We start from the raw sequence: 19052 nt of genomic DNA on the forward strand, positions 1-19052 counted from the left end.
AAACAGATTCGGAAAATACATTTGACACTTGAATATAGCCTACTCATCTTCTCTGCTTATAGTGCTGTGCAGTTGTAGTGTGAACTCGGAGTGATGCATATGTTTGCACATATTATTGGAGCTGTCACACACGTGTGATTCAGTAGAAAGAAAAAGGATAACAGAAGGTGTTGTGGGTAGACCAAACTGCTTTTTTTCCACTGAGATACAAATACATTGTAAGAGAGACATTAATAAGTTAACGCTTCAGTGTGTTTAAGAAGCAACAGTTTTATTTTTTAGCTGTGACAAAAGGACAAACAGTCGCCTCCTCTACATGTTCACGATCAGGATTAAAGTGCAGAATTGTTTTCACAGCTTGTGTAAAAAAATTAAATAAGACAACAAAAAAAAAGAAATATAATATTAAAATATCAAAACTGACAATGGAGATCAGAAAAATATAAATATGGTACAGAACAAGACGAAATCTCATACAACACAGTATCAGCAATGATATTCAATCCACTTGAATCAGGCTTGCACTAATGATACGTTAAAAAAAGGAACTCAGTTCATGTTTTCGAGTCGTTGGCAAGGCTAGCTTACAACAAAGGCACAGCATTGTTCGGAGGTAAAGATCCTTTGTAAAGTAGTGCTGCGGCGACATTCTCAGTGATCATCAATGCTTCCTCACAGACACAATCGAACATGCTCAACATGGCTCAGACGGGAATTGAGACAAAAAGATGGCAAAGCCATTAGTGTGTGTGCAGTGCATGCCCACGGACAGACACATCAACCGGAGAGGAGGTGCTTATTTTACAGAAGCGCATTTTGTGTTATCAGCCTAAACATTGACAGGTTACATGCTCCAAGAGTCTTACTATTAAAGCTGCTCTCCTATAAAGCTGCTGAAATTACTGAATTATGTGGCGTTAGCTCCAGAAAAGTGCGGCCCTGAGCCAAAAGAGTTGTGATGAGGAGTTAGAGGTGGAAACAGGCCAGTTTAAGTGATCTATTATCAGAAAGACCTGCAATGATTGCAGCCTCTTTGAGCATCGCATACAAAACCAAGCAGTCAGAAACAACACATCATTCACAAAGGACCAGTCTGTAGGCAGCGGGCAGAGCTGGGACAAAACATCCTCTGGGTAGTAAAGACCAGAGATATTTCAAGGTACTCATGTTGGTACTTGACTTTTGTTAAAGTTTGAAAATAGTAAGTATTTTCATTGATATGACTTTCCTCACAAAAAGGGTTTGGTCAGGTTTCTGCCAAAACTGTATTTAAAATGTTGAAGTGTGCACAGAAATGCACCTCCATAATCAGAAGTGTTGCTATCAAGAGGATGCATTTCCCAGATCCCATTTATACAGTCGAAAGGCTCTATCAGTGTCTTGCATTCATATAACAACCTGAACTGACATAAGTTATTTCCTTATCACAAGTTAGCCCAAGAGAGGAAATTAACAAACATGGCTTCAACATGCCATTTAGTTAAATAGTGCAAATTAAAGTACTCAAATCTATACAAAAAGATTTCAGTGGATATACATATGAATGTTTGTGTGTTTGTGTTTGTGTGTGTGTGTAAAAGAAAAACATTTTTTTCTCATATTCTGGCTTTCTTTGACTTTTTTTGTCCTTCATCCTTTGTTTTGTAAAATGACATAATAAAGAGGCAAAATCGCTCGTGTTAAAAACTGTGTAGACTTAGTACATCAAGCAGTTTGTGAAAACAACAGCAAGAAATTAAGAGCAATCGGATTTTTTAAGTCTAGGGACAGAAAAGGTTTGTAAGAAGGTGCGAGAGAGAAAGTGAGTGGAAGAGATTATTCTTGAGGAGTGCACATATTTATGCACGCAGACAGGAGTTCAGACAGACACATACATATAGTGGAATATACAGCTCACATTTACATGTAAACAAACAGCGGGTCGCCCACTGGAGGAGAGACAAATACTTGGACAGACAGCCGACATGATGAGGCAGTACCTGATGACATAATATCCCCACACCTGAGCTACTGTACAGTACATGAGACACGAGTGAAAAAATGACTGCTTACTTTACGCCAGCACTAAACCAAAAATCCAGCCATGATTCATATTTAACAACAAACAAAAAAGTGGTTCTCAGGAGGGGTTGGGTTTTGACTGTATATGTATATAATCATTATTATTGTTTATTTTGATAAGGAAATGATAACATTCTTTTTTTTTTATGTATGAATTTCATTGGGTTAATAAGTCCTAATTAGTTTGATCCCTGTCAGAATTGGCCTTGCCAGTTTAATGGCTGATTTTTAAGAGTAAATGGCATGTTTAGCTGCAATTTTGTTTTAATACATATGAACACCAGCATTGTTGTGTTTTATCACAGTAAACTCTTTTCATTAGTTAACAGCTCGATAACATGTTAAAGTGTTTGGAATCTTTATAAGAACAAATTGATTAATCTCAAATTACTCAAATTACATATAATCAGAGTTCGTCAAAATGATCAGATCTGTTTTAACAAATTTCATGTGATTAAATATTCCAAACTTACAAATAAATTGAATCTAGCATTCCTCAATGGACAGATGAAGACTGAAATCTTTTTGTAGGTGGAGCAAAATGACAAAATGTAACATTTACTGGGTTTGAATTCAGGGGAAAGGGATAATTTCTGGTGAAAAGATTTGGTTTTATCTCAATTGCTAAAAGCTCAGAACTTACCAAACTGGGGACAATACAAAAAGTAAAAGAAACAGCAAAAAACATGTGGCCCTATTAATTGCAGTCAAACTTCAACTCGCGCCATAATTTAAAATTTACTGGTCAGCCAATAAAAATATGGAAACGTAGCATAGGTATATAAAATATGTCTTTACATTTACAATATTTAAAACATTTACAATGTGGCCTGCTATTTACAGTGGTATGTGTTTGAGTATGTATGCTAGGTCAATATGAACGAGTCTTGAAATTGGGAGACGACATACCAAATGTATGCAAAAGATGTGTACCTCATTGTTAAGTCAGTGCTACACAGTAAATGAGGGAGAGGGGCAGTGCCACAGACACGTGTGGGTGTAGCAGTTTGTGACCAAACGAGGTCAAAGCGACACGATGAACCAGGATTTGACCTGACAGCATTATTTACAGTCATGCACACTTCAGTGAGCTATTTAAAGCTTGAAAGGTTTGTTTGACTTGTACAAGTGGACAGCAAGTGGACCTTAAACAAACAGGCCCCTCTTCTTTGTATTTTTCATAAGATCAGTTTTGAAATCCTAACCAAAAGCAAAACCAAAGTCACACAGAAATACCTGCAAACGCATACGGCACTATGTACTCTGTAGAGGCCTAACGTGAGGAGGCTGAAAGTTTCGCTGTAAGCCTTGTTTTCTGATTAATCCACATGAATATACACACTACAGCTAGTATAGTAAATATCCATGAATGAAATAACCTCTAAGCTTAAATTCTACACGAGTCATGATTTGAAAGTTGGGGTTTGATTGCATATGACATGTTCCACTTGAGCTCTGGGTGCAGCAGAATCAAGCTACCGTAGCAAATCACTCTTGATTTGACTTTGAATAAGTGTGTGCATCACGCACAAATGGCTCTTCAGACCCACACATTCCCCCTGAGTCTACTTGTTACGCCTGAACCAGCCGACATCTGCAGCCTCTCCTTCAAAACATGGAGGAGTGTTTACATTGCTCCTCCATCCACTGAGACAGGAGATCGCTGCCCTATTTGTGGTTAACTCTTAATTTTCCCACTCCTCCAGTTGCATTTGCCCCTACTCCGGCTGTTCGGGGTGGATGTGCAGGCTGTTTAAGGGACGCGTGATGCTGTGGTTCTCCCAGAAGGCTTTGTGCAGCTGGTCCAGTTCAGACATCAGGGGTAGACCGATGTCCAAGTGCATCTTCAGATTCTCAAGCCACTCTTCCAGTTTGGAGAAAGCAGGCCTGAAGTTTGAGAGAGAAGACACTGAATTGAGTTTAAAATGTATTTTTACTTATTCATATCAAATCTAAAACACAACAAAACATAGTCCTGACACATACGATTTTCATACAGACAGTAGTGTCATCAGAATACGTTTTAAAGTAAGCAGCTGTAGTTCACAAAAAGGCAGAGCTACTGAATGTAATATGTTAGTTCCCCCTGAAGTTAGGGCAGAAATAGTTATGTTGCCTGAACTGACCCTTAAGTTAACTATTCAGTGTGCATTTATTGTAGATGTCTGACCGTTTGTCTGCATCGAGGTCGCAGCACACAGCCGCCATGGGGAAGAAGGCGGGGGGACAGTTTTGGGGACAGAAGTGCTCCAGGAAGCCAGACACATTAAGTCCAAAGTCCATCGCCCTGGGGAGGTAGTCCGGGTCTGCATTCACCCTGCCAATGATCTGGAAAGAAGAAAAACAAAAAAACAAAAAAGTTAAAAAAGAGTTAGAGGAGTTATAGATAGAGCTGTCACATTTTTTTTTTTTAAAGAGAAGAAAATCCTGTGCCGATCTGCTGGAAACCAGTAAACCCTCCAAACTGAAACTGGTCCTACCCAACAGACCACAACTACTGTTTGTGTGCCTGTCAGAAGCCACATGAAGACAACACTGCTTCTCTGCTCTCTAATCCCTTCTCTGTTCTCTGGCTAATGGCGTCCGTCTGGGGAAGTCATACGCAGAGTGTCTGAACTAAACTGTTGAGCCTTCTGAGGGTGGTGTGTGTGCCAGGCCCAAAGCTCACCACATCGTAACGCTGGAGTTTCATCTGGGAAAAGAAAAACTCTTTGGGTCTCTAAAAAGCCCTCCCAGAAATAAGGAACGTTGGAGAAAACACCTTGTTCCTTAGAACTTTCAGTATTTAGCAGAAAACCTTTGAAATGCAAAGTAGAGCGCAATAAAGAAGACCAAGCTTTTTAAAAGGATTAAGATGCAGTTCTACACCTATGAAAATTATAATGTTGTAGTTCAACTTCTAGGATTTAATGAATACGAAAACTGCTGACTCATCTAAGAGTCAGGAAGATGTGAAAGTGTTCAAAAAGGTATTAAAGCAACAAGGAAAGAAACTTTTACAACTGAAGGGTAAGCATCATTTTAGGTTTAGAGTTTAGAAAGGAAGCCACTCACCTCGCAGAGCATGATCCCAAAGGAGAAGATGTCTACTCTCTCATCGTAGCTCCTCCCTGGGAAGGTAAAAAAGAGCAAAATGTAGTTAGTTTTCTCATTTTAATGTCCCTTTTCAGCTAATTAATGTATAATGCAATATACAAGCACAATCAGTTGCACTAGAGTAACTTTAGTTCTGTGATATGAATTAATCATCTCAATCTTGTTGAAAAGAAGCAAACACAGAAGTGTCCCCCACAGAACATACCGTGTATCATCTCAGGAGCCATCCAGTAAGGGTTTCCGACCACGGTGTACCTCTTTCTGCGGTCAGGCTTCTTCAGCCCCGGCAGTTTACTCTGCAACAACTTCTCCTCATGCTTGTCGTCCACCATGAGCCGCGAGAGCCCAAAGTCTGCCACCACCACAGTGTTGTCCTTTAGAGAAAATGAAACACGTACCATTTTTAATGTCCTGCTGCATTGTTATATGTGGCAAAAAAAAAAAAACTGTTAGAAAAAGTGGCTCAGAGACACAAGTTTTAAGATTAAGAAATCTGTATTTTGTTGATGTTGTCATATGTGAGCTCTTCAGTACAAATCTTTTGTTTTTCATACGACACCAACTAGCAATGCTGTTTCTGTTTGACTAATGTAAGCCGAAGGTTTTTCCACTGCAAGCTACTTGAGTAGTGTGTTTTAAGAAGGCTTAGTGTTGTACAGCTACTAACAAAGCCCTCGTTTGTTTTTGTACTCTGAGCGCTGTTGCAAGTGACAGGTGTACTGTCTCATATCCTCAAAGAAAACATACACTTTATGCTTTGGTATGTCACAACACACACACACACACACACAGAAGTGTACAGGAATACATAAGCTCTTACCTCTCTGACCAGGCAGTTGTGTGAGTTGAGGTCCCGGTGGATTATGTTCATGGAATGCAGATATGTCTGAATGACAGATAGATAGACAGATAGGAGAGCATGGGAAGGACAGGAAAAATAAACAGAAAAATAGAAGCTTTTAGTGGTGATCTTTAAACACATGGAAGAAGAACAGTGTTGCCTTGTTTCCTTGCACATGGCTGGTTTTGTCAATACAATAATCCATTCATGCAGGACATTCATCATTGTGCTCATACCATGGGAAACATTGAGAAGCAATGGTGTAATCCTGCAGGAATTCATTATGTCATTTTAACAGAAGGGGATGGAAATGATTGTTGACATTCTAACACAATGGATGTAGCTCATGAACATGACCCCTAGAGGGAGACAGCAGTGAAGATAACTGCTGCATCAAGGAATTTCACTACGTAAATTAGATTGAGGAGAAAGTGTTAGAAAATGTAATCTACACAACTACTTGTTTGTTTAAGTCACTGAACTCACCATGCCAGCAGCTATGTCCTTTGCAAAACTGACTCTCTGATTCCAGGGATAGTTGCCGTCCTGTGAGTAAAAACAAAACAAAAAAGCTTTAAGCAAAATACAAGGTGCAATTAAAGACCATCTCCTCCTCTGTCTCTCCACATACATTATGAATAACAATCAGAAGTAGAAACATTTGTATTGTGCTGGTTTGAACTTCTCTCTCACCATCTTCTTGATGATTTCTCTCAGGGTGCCTCCCTTGATGTACTCGGCGATGAAGTTGAGTCTCTTGTCCTTGTAGAGGACTCCGATGAACTTGAGCACGTTGGGGTGTTCCAGACAACGCATGACCTTCACCTGATAAAAAACACAAAACAACAACAACAGATATTTATACTCACTTATTAAAGCTGCTCTGGATCTTTGCTGCTTTTCTTGTTTTTTAGAAGTACGCTTGTCTTTGAGAGGTCAATGTTAATGCTCCTCTTACTATTGGCCAAGTCCTGTAATAGAATACTGAAGAAATTATAAATAGTTATATGTGGGCGTATGCTCTTTACAGTAAAGAAGGATACTACACTAATTAAGTTCTAATCTCTTGTGCTGTTTGGTTAAAATGCATAGGGAAAATACAATTTATGTAATGGGGTATAATTTTACTATTTATTATTTTTCTTACTTTTATTTATTTAAAATATGTAAAGTAGAGTGTAGTTCACTCTTTTGGTGGATAAAAGCTACTTATTTGTTTGTTGTACTGAGACAGGCGTGTGTACCTGCCTATCCTGAAGGTGGCAGCAGAGAGCCATTTCTTAAATGTTATTATTAATTCAAATACTTTTTAATCCTTCAGCCAATTAAAACAGTGTTTTAAAAGCCATATTTTGACTGATAAGTCTTGATCATTGATGTCACAGAGTTATAAACTAAGGATAAAGTTTTGTTTACGAAAAGGTCTTAATGGTTTAAAGCTTTATGGGAAAATGTTCCTTTTCACATCCTGTTAAAGACAATTGTTTGATTAATTCCAAAACCAGGGTCTCAATCTTTTCATCTCGCCAAGAAAGCACACAAGATGAATTTTCCAAAATGTGGACTTACTCTTTTAACTTTCTGTTTAATTAATACTAAGCAGAGTATGTAAATGTGTACTTCTAATATAAATATATATATATTCTAATATAATAAAACATACTGCCTGCTTAGTGTAGCACCTTCTTTCCCTAAAGGGTTTCGTCACAGCTTTACAGAAAGTAGGGTGTACAAGTAAAGGCGGTTAGAAGAAGCTCTACTCCTTATGATAACTCATAAAACATTTCCCTCCCTGAGGGTTGTATGGCTTCAAAGGAGGAGGAGGTCGGCCAGTATCACACACACATTCATCTGAAATATTACCCTTCAAATGAATATTCTTGAAATATAATGTTTTCTAAGCTTAAGTAGGGATGATGTGGAGCATTAAAAGAGACCAGAAGAGTCACTAATATGAGAATAACAAACATCTGGTGGGAGTAATCACCAGGCTTCATTGTGGTTTGTTTTATAGCCATCTCTTCCTACAAGGCAAAGAATTAGTACTGCTGTAACCTCATAGTAAATCTAATTCTCACACACTCCTTTAAATGGGAACAATTTTTCAGGACTTCAAACAACCCAATTAAGAAGGATGATTTAGTCTACGATATCAAATATCTAACAGGGGCATCAGAGGGTCAGGTCATTTTGAGGCGTACAGAAGTCTAAACTTTTGCGTCTGAGTCATTCTTTGTTAACTTTCCAACTTAAAGGAAGGAAAGGAGATAAAGCTTTGTGTGAGAGTCTCTGCTCATGAATAATTTGAGAGAAAGAACATTGTTAACACTCCCATTCGTCCTATTTCAAGAGTAATTTTATATGTTTCGGTTTCATTTATTCAGGTGAGAAAATTCATCCTTTTCATCCAATCATCCTGCCCTACATTCACACAGAGAAGCAGTTGATTAAACCCATAATGTTCACAGTCTAGACGGGAACAAGAGAAAAATATTTTCCTCTACTTTCTTGGTATGAATATTTTTTAAGCAGGTTTAGGGTGATTTCTACTCTAAATCTCACACATTGACCAGCAACTTATCTTCAGTTCTATCTGAGGAGAAAATATGTGATCAAGGAAATGACTTGAGGTCATCACTGGAAATATTGCACTCCGAAATGACGTAACATGTGGGATTGTCCATCAACACTCACCTCTTTAAGGAATGTTCTCTGAGTCTCATCATCAAAACGAATCAATTCTTTCATCACCATCACCTCTCCTGTCTCCTTGTGAGTAACCTGAAACAACACACAGAAGTGTAAGATGCTTTCATTCCCCTTTCTGGATGTCAGCATGAGAGCAGATTTATGTAATATAACAGAAGGAGCTACAGACAAAAAAAAGTAACGTCTAGTCTCCCTACATTTCTATTTTGCCATCATCTGGATGTATGTGGATCTATGCATGCTGCATATTCACCTAACATGCTGACAAAAACCTAAGCTAACGGCGTCTAACCTTGATGGCCTGACCAAAGCAGCCCTTCCCGAGCACTTCTCCATGGATGAGGTCGGAAGGGCGGAAGATGCGGTGCGTCCGATTTGAGACGACTCTGAGTGACTCTGATCGATTGATGTCCTTCCTCTGGGAGATGGGGGACGCCGCATTGCTGGAGCCTGGTGACTTATCGATGCTGTAGCTTCGCCTGGAGGAGTAGAGGAAGAGAAGGGAGAGATAAAAAAAGAAGGGTTAGTGAAAAGGTTCAACTAAAAGGTGAGCAGAGTTTTTAATGAATGTTAAATGACATGTTTAATGACTGAAAAAAATCATCTTTATACAAGACCAATATAGCAGATGCTTAAAGGACGAAGGACCTCATAAAAGCACAAAACCGCTTTATTGTGTTACTCATCTGATTTACAACTGAACCTATAGACAGCAATTCATGTTTTGCAAATTAATACCTAATATTAACAGAGTGAAAATACTATAAACAGCTTCTTTTTGGAGTTTCAACTTCATTTCTGTGGTGAATGCAACAACACTGTGAAGAGAAAGAGGCTAAAATGACTTTCTCTTTTATTAAAATATCAATCCTTTAAGCTGTGACTACAAATTTGAATAAGTTCAGTCAAACTAAATATAAAGTGCACGTAAGAAGAAAAAAAATGCTGCCATGCAGGTTCAGAAAAAAAACTGTTGAACCTCCGTCACAGATATACATAATAGTGGTGGAAATATCCATCAAAAATTATCAAGGTCAGAAACTGCTGCTGCTAGAACCACCAGTACAGTTCTAAAAAAAAAAAGAAAAAAAAAAAAAAACACTTCTCCCTCCACATTTAAAAGACTTTAGTCCTGTGTAGATGTCTTACGTGATGATGCGAGACTTCAGGTTACTGAGGTTGGGGGGCTGGGTGATGGGCAGGATGGGGCTGGGGACCTCAGACAGAGGAGTGGACAGGGGGCCGTCCACTTGCTCCTCCGCCGATGACGAGCCCCCCTCCTGACTGTGAGGGTCATGTTCGATGGTGAGCTGCAGCAGCCGGCTCGTCTCCTGGATCAGCAGGTCGATCTGAAGGAGTGAAGAAAGAAGTTTAAAGATACTCTGATGATACTGTACCTCTAAGATAGATTTTTTTCCTCTTTACTTCCGTCATGTATAGCAATTTATTTTTGTGTGCAGTGATTACCTCATCTAGAGGGACATTGTGAATGGGTGTCCCGTTGATCTCAAGGATCCTGTCTCCAACATGAATGGAGTTTTTCACATCTGGGCTGATGCAGTCTGTGTCCACTCTGAATAAAACAGAACAATAAGCAGAGAAAATTGTAAAGAATAATGATTTATTTTTTCATCATTTGGACACAGAGCTAAGATCTGATAAATTCTCAGCTCATTTGAATAACAGTGACTCAGATTTGCTCATTTCCTTTACCTTCCACTCTATTATAAGTTTTAAATGAATCTCATCCATCACCCTGTGTTCCATTTTAAATCCACCCTTCTTCATCTTTTGTCCTACACTACGCCGACCTCCCCTTGACTCAGTGTCATAGCTCCACATTCACACAATGAACAAACACATGGGACACAAAGACTCACTGGGAGACTCTGACTGTGGGTCCGTGTTCAGGACTGTAGCCGTTGGTCGGGCTGAGCGGCTGGTCGATGGCCACAGAGAAACCTCGCCCTCTGCGTCCGTTGTTGCCTTCTGCCGTGGCCGGGATGGACACGAGTGTGACGGTGTGAGGGATCCGTGAGCATGGCGAGTCTGGCAGAGACACCGGGGTGACGATAGTCTGGTAGTAACAGTGACCGCTGCAGAGGGGGAGGAAGAGGAGAAAAAGATGAAGGCAGGAGGAGGGTAGTTGTTAAAAAGAGTAAGTTAAGATGCTGCTGTCATTATTTAGACTTGAGGGTCAACATGACCCCTGATGGGTCAATTATAATTCATAAGTTTGTTTTACTCATCTAAATTGTGTATTTTATTTTATTTGAAACATGAAGGATGCTTTGAATGTGAATGACATACATGAAAGAACAATGAAATATTCAAACTAACACACCAGTACTTTTAAATGAATATTTTTAATTTGCACATTTTCCTAGTCGTACTTGAGCCCACTGAATCAGATTCAATCTCTTAATTTATTTAATGAACCAAGACGTTCTCACTGTCATCATCCACTCAGGGACAAAGGCTGCTCTGTGTCTCTGCAGTTTGTTTCACATTGAATCCTCTGTTTTTGAAGCCTGAGGCTTGTGATAGTCACACTAACACAACCCTGGAGCTTCACAAGTCAACAACAACCTGAACCTGAGACAAACTCAAACAGACGTGTTTTTTTTTCTCCATTTTTAATTGAGCCAACAAAACTTTTTGAGCATTTAATATAAATAATGTGTCACAGTCTTACAACAACTGCATAAATCTGCATAATGTGTTTGTCTCCCCGGACCATTCACTGCAAATTCAGCAAAAAAATGCTCAAAAGTTTTAAATACTAAGCTCCAGCATTTGTGATAAAACTGTTTTTGCTGTGAATGTGTGACAGGTGAGCTCCATTTTTTTCCAAAATGTCAACTGCTAGTCCTTTGAAGCCCAAAGCGCACAAATGTAAGATTCTGCCAATAGCTAAGGCTCAGCCTCTTGTGCGTTTTTAGTGACTTCAAAGGGATTTCAGACGGATTAGCTCTCTGCAGAAGAGGGGATTAGGAAAACTAACCACAAGACAGAAAAGTTTGGTAAATGTAGTGGGGAGCAGCACACCACAAACTGAACAAGCTTTGATTTCACAGTGTTAAAACAATATGCCATTATAAATCAAAGTCTGTCTTGCTTTTGACTGTTAGGTTGTTGTTTTTTTACATTAAGCTTGATGCTCACCAGTAGAGTTTTGATCTCTCCACCAGAGCGTATGTGTCTCCGTCACCGATGAATGCCCTGCAGTTAAGACAGGTGAAGCATTCTGGGTGATATTTCTGCTCTCCTGCGACCTGTCAGAGAAAAAAAACAAAGAAACAGTTAAGAGAAAAGTGACTTCTGTGTTTTGTAAAAAAAAAAAAAAAAAAAAAAATCTTTGAACTAGGACGTCAAAGAGTGTTTCTTTTTTTTCTTGGTCCACAGTGACTTCTGGTAGGAATTCACAGCAGTGGAGCAACAAGCAACATGAGGCTGTAAGGAGTGGTCTAAGAACTAGGGCGAGGTCTGGTCATTGAGGGTAATAGTGAAACCGGGAGATTGAATTTGCTGCTGCCAGATCCCCCTGCAGGGCTCAGGGTGGTTTACAAACAAGAGAGGAAATTGAGTTACGGAAAAACTAACAGAGCTGGCAATGAGCAGATTCATCACAGTGGCAGATCTGAGGACGATGCTGCAGGTGGAGGTTTCCAGTTCAGAACAAACAATGCTAGAGTGATCAAATGAATCACTTTTACTGCTGCTCATTAAAACATGTTTGTCCTTGCCTGTTGTGACTCTGATCGACTGACAAATCAATAAAACAGCCCCCATTTTCACATATCAGTATTGACCCCTTTTAACTCCTTCAGGTAAATGTAAATGACCCACCCACTCCTGTCACTGATGACTTGTATGATTAAACATGAGCTTTCATGTTAAGCACTAAAGGTTGAGTCCACCACAGTATTTTGTTGGGTCTTTTCTTTTTGTGTGCTGAGTGGCAGAAAAAATTTGAGGTAATGGGCCCCCTGGCAGCCCCTCTCAACCGCAGTGATCTGCAATGCTAATGAAGTATAACAGGACTTAGGGGGGGCATGGACCAAACCTGAACAAAGAGTAATCAATCACATGTAAAAGATGAACAGAAAGGGAGGGATTTTGGCACAAAAGATTCAGAAAACATTTCTGAAACATGGAAGTTTAATTGGTTTTATTTCAAATTTCGTATTTCAAATTATTCAGGAGTAAAACATGAGCTCCTGAGTGCAGCCTAAAAAAAAGAAAACAAAAAAGCATTAAAGCTAAGCTTAAAATCGCCTGAAGGAAGAATTACTCTTCCTTAAGGGGGGATATAACTGAAACAAAACACTGAAATCGGAGACTAAAAGGCATAACATGTGAAGATCAAAGAATCAATAAAATCATTATAAACCACCATATGTCTGCAGCCCCACCCTTCTGGGAGTGCAGCAGAAACCACAAGCACACAACAAACAGATAAACACAGGCTGCGGGCCCTGAGGCCACAGTACAAGCAGATTAATTAACTGCTTTTTAAGTTATTAATCTGAGCAAATCCTTCCAGCTAAAAGGGAAAAACATGCCATAACTTGGCCTGGATACAAGGAGTACAATAAAGTCAAGACATAGCTGTATTCTCTTCTTTCCTTAAGACTGACCCTGCAACCAACTTTCAAGTTGCTGTACACATGTTGTTAAACGGCTGTGTAGACAACAACCTCATAAGAGAGCGAGAGAGAGAGAGAGAGAGAGAGAGAGAGAGAGAGAGAGAGAGAGAGAGCAGATCCATAATGGGTCTGGTAATGAACAAGGGAATGAGGCAGCAGTAGGGCTTCTTGACCAACTTAATGTCTTTATTTCTCCTCCATGCAGACTAAAAGATGGAGGCATAAACAATAATTGTCTGATAATTGCGAGAGTGCGAGTAAATACAACACATCCTAAAAGCAAATATAAAGAAGAGGAAAGCAGAAAGAATTTCAGGACTTACATTTTGATATTATGTACGGCTATTTTATCATTATTTGTGTGTGTGTGTGTCACCTAGCTGCAGCCCTACAAATGGGAAAGTCCGGATGAGAGGACAGCTGGACAGAGACAAAAAGGGTGTGTGGCTCTGAACGCCCTGACACTTTGGCTGCCACTTGCTTGCCATGACACACACACACACACACACACACACACACACACACACACACACACACACACACACACACATAACAGCTGCTGTCCTCACATTAAGTGCATACTTCCTCTCCAAAGTATCTGAATAACAGCGGAGCGAGAGAAATTTCAAAATAAAGCGTCTATGTGATATCAAACCATGTGACTGCTTGACTAACTTCAAATTCAAAAAACATCACATGAATCGACACACCACCAGTTCTGCTTTTTATCCTCACTTAAAACAGATCCGAGTGTCTCAAGACTCAGATGATGTATTTCATTCTTTTCATGAATAAGCTCATCAAGCTCACGAGTGTGTGTCTAAGTTGTAGCTGCTCACACAGCGTCTTCTAGAAACTACAACTTTTTTTTTGGTATTTCTAGTCAACAAAAATGGACATCATTGATTTCACACATATATGTGACAACCTGTTGTAGGTCGCACTATTTGTGCAGAAAAGCAACAAAGTCAATAGAGTGATTGTAGCATCACAACGTTTTAGCTTACTCTCCAAAATCCCAGTTTCAATGGTGACTGTTAGTACGTATTTTCATTCATCTTGATAATTTTGTGGATGTATCTTTAAATTGTGTCAACCATCCAAGAGTAATTCTTCTTTTAGGTTTGTGAAGCTGTAATACATATGAGTAAGAGACCTCATAGCAGCACAGTTATATTTGGATTGGAGCCAAGTGTCTGTTGTGAGCAGAGAAGGAAATGTGACTCTGAGACTCAAGAGATGTATATGTCTGATATTTACGAGTCAAGGTGATGTCTTCTTTGTAGCCTTTTAGAGATGACCCGAAGCAGCCAGGAATTTGTGGGCTGTACCTTCTAGCAGAATATAAGCAACACTGTGAAGATGAAGACTTTGGCATTCTGCCACTTTGCCAATGATTGTCAATGGTTGTGAGATCTTGGTCAGCACGGGTCAGCGATGGTCCGCACTTTGTCAGCCATGTGCGTTGTGTTTCTGTGTTGTCTGACCATGGCTGAATAAATCGAAGATGATCCACAATCTGTTTCACGATTTCATCATTGTCCATCTACCACAGAAATAACCCCCACCTAACAGTGACAGTTTTACATTTCTGTAAAACAAAAGTGACTTGCTGACAGTTAAGTAATGCGAGTACAATTTGAAATATTATATTTCTTTCACTTCCTTTGTCATTGTTTTTAGGCCAGTTTTCTGAAAATTAGCTAAATTACGTGGAACAAATGGCCAATAAAAGGTGCAGAGTTGACCGGCATCTCCTGTGGCTAATGCAATTACTATTGACAAGTTCATCATACAACTGCAATAAATAAAAAATAAATAAATCCCTTAAAGAGCAGGTTCAACTGCTGAAGACGTTCATGTTTTTTAAAACTACAAAAAAAAGTCTGCCTAATAAACACTTATTTTGTAGCAGACTCTTTTTCCTTACTCCATTGACTTTTTGTAACTTGATCATGATAAAGAGATAGTTGCATTTATGCGACATAATGTTCACTCAATGTAAATATACTGAAGCAGAAAAAGACTTTGTTGAAGGAAAGAGAAAACCAAAAGGCAATGGTCATCCACAGACACAGTCCACTTGGGGTGTCTGGGCCCTGAAGCATTATTTGTTTTTACTGATTTATGTGTCACCTTGGGTTGGCTTTGGAATGTGAAAGGAGCCTTTTGGGCCATTTGGAGGAATTTATGATGCTCTAATGCCCTCATCGACACTAAACACCTTAGAAACATGTTGGTAGTATTTCATAGATGCTTCATAACTCTTTCAGGCAAGTTTGGGTAAACACTGTTCAGGATATTATAATTACCGGTACTTTGCACCTCGTGGTAATTGTTAAGGAGAGACTGACAATGAATTAGAAGCTATGACATGATTAAAGGGGATATCCGCAGATGAGAGTAAAAAATCTTTTTTTTTTTAAATAATTTTCTTTTTTTAAGAATATCTCTCTCACTTCTTCTTTTCAGCTTCCCTTTGTCAGTTTCAAACTCAATCATTGGTTTCTTTTTTTCACTCATAACATTAAATGTCAAGACATTTCAGATTTTCCCCACAGAACTTTCCAGTTTTCTCACATCGTTTCACATTTTTCGTTGTTGATAGTATTTAGAAACTAAATGGTGCTGTGTGTGACTTTGCTAAGTGTCAGTGCAAAGATTGGAAGACAAAACTTCACATCTGTTGAGTGCTTCAGAAGACTTACAGATCAGATCTTTTACTAAATCACGTCATTTAGGAGCTGAAAGCTTTGCCCACACTGAAGTAGATGAGTATTAGTGTTCAACAGTGTCAATATATTCAGTTGTACATTGAACTCATCACATAGCTTGTTTCTGGGCTTTTGTTATTTTTGGAATCTCCTTAAAGAGAGTACAGAAAGTCATTTTAAGAGGAGATAAATTGTTAATTTCTCAACTTATTGAAAAGCAAAAAAACCCCAATAAACTGCTTCTAACCTTGTCAGATGTGATTAGTGTCTGCTGGTTTGCCTATCCCTTTATGACACTATCTATCTTAGGGGTTTTGACAGTATTGATATTCTGTAAAAACAAATTTGATCCAAATGATTAATTTAAAATAAGTGCAGTTAGGATTTCAGGGTTTACGTTATGATTAATCATATTTTCTTCCTCATTGCACAATTAATACGCATAGAAAAACAATAAAGACTGCGTGAAGCACAATGAAAAATTGTCAAGAGTCATGGTTCAAAGCATTTGGCCCATAAGATGAAATCCCAGCGTGTTACCCTCATATTAACTTGTATTAATTTGGGGGCAGCCTAGGATTAACTTGCACGATGGCTAGGGTGAAAGGGAAGAGCAAGGTTTTGTGTTTGAAGAGGACTTTCGGTGGATTCTACTGTGGATTCCAGAGAGTAAATAATCACACAGTGTAAAACCTGTCTAAACAGCAGCAAACACACTTTTAAATATAGCCAACATGATGTGTTAAATTTACTTAATGTCATGGATGGAGGCCATATTGCCATTACGATACTTAAAATGTCAATTCAAATTGCACATTCTCCCCATATTGAACAGGTCTAGTTTATATCCTGTTTATACTTAGCAGGACCTGACCAGGAACCTTTGCATGCCCTCTGGTATCATTACATCTACAGTTTGGACCCGCTGACTTCACTCCACCACAGCTGAATGTGGGATAGTGACCTCATCACAACACAGCTGAAGGTGCTTCTGAATTGCCTCACTTAATAATGGGAGATCTGGCTCTGCTAAGCCTCACGTTTGAGGTAATGAACTTCACTCCAAAAGCCTCCCCTATTGAACTCAGAAACACAGTCCATATGTGGCCGAGCTCCCAGAATCAACAGAAGAATTGTGTTTGAAAATTACCTCATGCCAATGATTGCAAGAAAAAGGAAAAAAAAAACTGCACGTGCAGTCTGAACCTGATCCTCCCCGCAGAGAGAAATGCAACTGGGTCATATCACAAAAAGGGAATTCCTAAAGCACAAGTAAATGATAAAAAAAACAATATGGTCATGATGTTTCACACTGCTGCAATTAAGGCTGTTGGGAGTAGGAAAATAATGAAAGGAAGACATGATACTGATTCCCTTTAAGGGTTCCTACTGTGGACATCATTTAGGCAAACACAATTAGACTTAAAGCTTGAGAGAGAAAAACAGTGAGCCACATTGTTGCAGTCTGAATGGAATCCCCCTCCAGCTACAAACAGTACAGTACCACAGTACATACACTGTCCTCTGCTTTAGAAATGCTGTACATGCAATGAGCGTCTTCCTTCCTCTCTCTAGCTCTGTGCTTTGCTCTGTGCTTCACACTTCAGATGCATGTAGGTGGTAAATAAAAATACCACAGTCACACTGACACCGTTTTGAGACTTGCAAACTGTTATCCATCTCGGAATCTGCACAATCACACACACACTTTGAAACTCTTTTATCCGGGGAAGAGCGGTCTCTAAAAATAGGACACGTGCCATGGCTCATCAGATTTTCATGACATCAAAAAAAAAGAAAAAACTGGAGCGCCATGTGGAGAAAGAGGAACAGATTTACCCGGCGATGCACTGACCCACTTTAAAATGACACACAAAACACAGAAGCTTTCTAAATAATGCTCTAGCTTCAGCTTTAAAAAATTAAGAGATACATATGGAAAGAGATTCAACAGAAGCAACCACAACCCATCTCCCCTTGACACTGTCTGCCTCCAGGCCGGCTCTCTTTCTACTGTACATCCTCCATCAGACCCCCACTAACCCCCATCATCAGCAGCGGAGATCAGCCTCACCTTCTTCTCCTTCTTCCACAGTCTGAGACAGCAGAAGCTCCAGAAAAACAGGTCTCCCACCATGTCAGCGAGAGCTGGCGTGTCTTTCTTGCTCTTCTATTTCATTCTACTGAAGCAAGCAATTCCCCCTCTGTCACAACAAAACACTGGCAGTGGCCAAGCCGGCCGGAAAGTCGGAGGGAGGAGAGAGAGAGACAGAGAGAGAGAGAGAGAGCAGCCCACAGCTTTGCAGCTGAGCTCATCTCTGAATCAGTGTCACTCCTCCTGGCTCTACCCCCTCCCACCCTGCCTCCCTCCTTCTCTCTCACTTTTGGTATGACCTCATCGTTTCCTGTTTGGCCCTGCCCACTCTTGCACACGCGCCACCCGGCAGCTTCAATGACACACACACACACACACACACACACACACACACACACACACACCTCCCTACCCCCATCCCCGTGTCTTTAGTAAATTCCTATCTCCTCCTCCTCCTCGTCTCCCATGCTGCCTCTATTCCTGCAATCACATTTCAAAACCTGAGAGTGACTTATGGGACACTATGTTGGCGAATAGTGTTCTTAAGCTACATTGTTTATGTGTTGGATTTAATTTAAGTTGTTACTTGAAATAAAGCTAAAACATCATTGTTTGAAGCTTAATCCCATGATGTGCATACCATTAAGTTTTTCTAATGCGAGCTGCTTAATTACTTCATTTAGTCTTCATTTTTTTAAATGAAATAAATAATCGTGTAGTAAATAGATTTGTCTGAAAACAGTGAAAATAGCTTGAGAGTCAAAACCCAACCTAAAATATCAACCCAGGAGCAAGCAGCATATGTTTACGTGTGGAATTTAATGAGAAATGACTGAAGTGCAATAAGATAAACACACAAAAATTTCGATCACGCATAGCTGATCTTT

The 19052-nt window shown here is 39.5% G+C and overlaps 1 protein-coding gene across 4 annotated transcripts in view; it reads right to left on the minus strand.

The window, feature by feature from the left end:
- Nucleotides 1–250: 250 nt before the first annotated feature.
- limk1a (LIM domain kinase 1a) overlaps nucleotides 251–19052 on the minus strand; it is a 43540-nt gene continuing 24738 nt past the window's right edge. For 3 of the 4 annotated variants that reach the window (XM_020639335.3, XM_020639333.2, XM_020639336.3), the window contains 13 exons: nucleotides 11873–11982; nucleotides 10588–10803; nucleotides 10175–10280; nucleotides 9857–10056; nucleotides 9000–9186; nucleotides 8693–8779; nucleotides 6692–6823; nucleotides 6485–6544; nucleotides 5978–6043; nucleotides 5363–5531; nucleotides 5116–5171; nucleotides 4232–4389; nucleotides 251–3948 (listed from right to left, as the gene is read on the minus strand). In XM_020639335.3, coding sequence (XP_020494991.1) covers nucleotides 3780–3948; nucleotides 4232–4389; nucleotides 5116–5171; nucleotides 5363–5531; nucleotides 5978–6043; nucleotides 6485–6544; nucleotides 6692–6823; nucleotides 8693–8779; nucleotides 9000–9186; nucleotides 9857–10056; nucleotides 10175–10280; nucleotides 10588–10803; nucleotides 11873–11982 — 1716 coding nt within the window. In that variant the 3' untranslated portion in view covers nucleotides 251–3779. Of the gene's footprint in view, nucleotides 3949–4231; nucleotides 4390–5115; nucleotides 5172–5362; nucleotides 5532–5977; nucleotides 6044–6484; nucleotides 6545–6691; nucleotides 6824–8692; nucleotides 8780–8999; nucleotides 9187–9856; nucleotides 10057–10174; nucleotides 10281–10587; nucleotides 10804–11872; nucleotides 11983–18144; nucleotides 18422–19052 lie in introns of those variants that run through there. The other variant, XM_020639337.3, reaches the window with a different exon arrangement.

This window comes from Labrus bergylta, chromosome 11 (assembly GCF_963930695.1).
Source record: "Labrus bergylta chromosome 11, fLabBer1.1, whole genome shotgun sequence".
NCBI classification, from domain to species: Eukaryota; Metazoa; Chordata; class Actinopteri; order Labriformes; family Labridae; genus Labrus; species Labrus bergylta.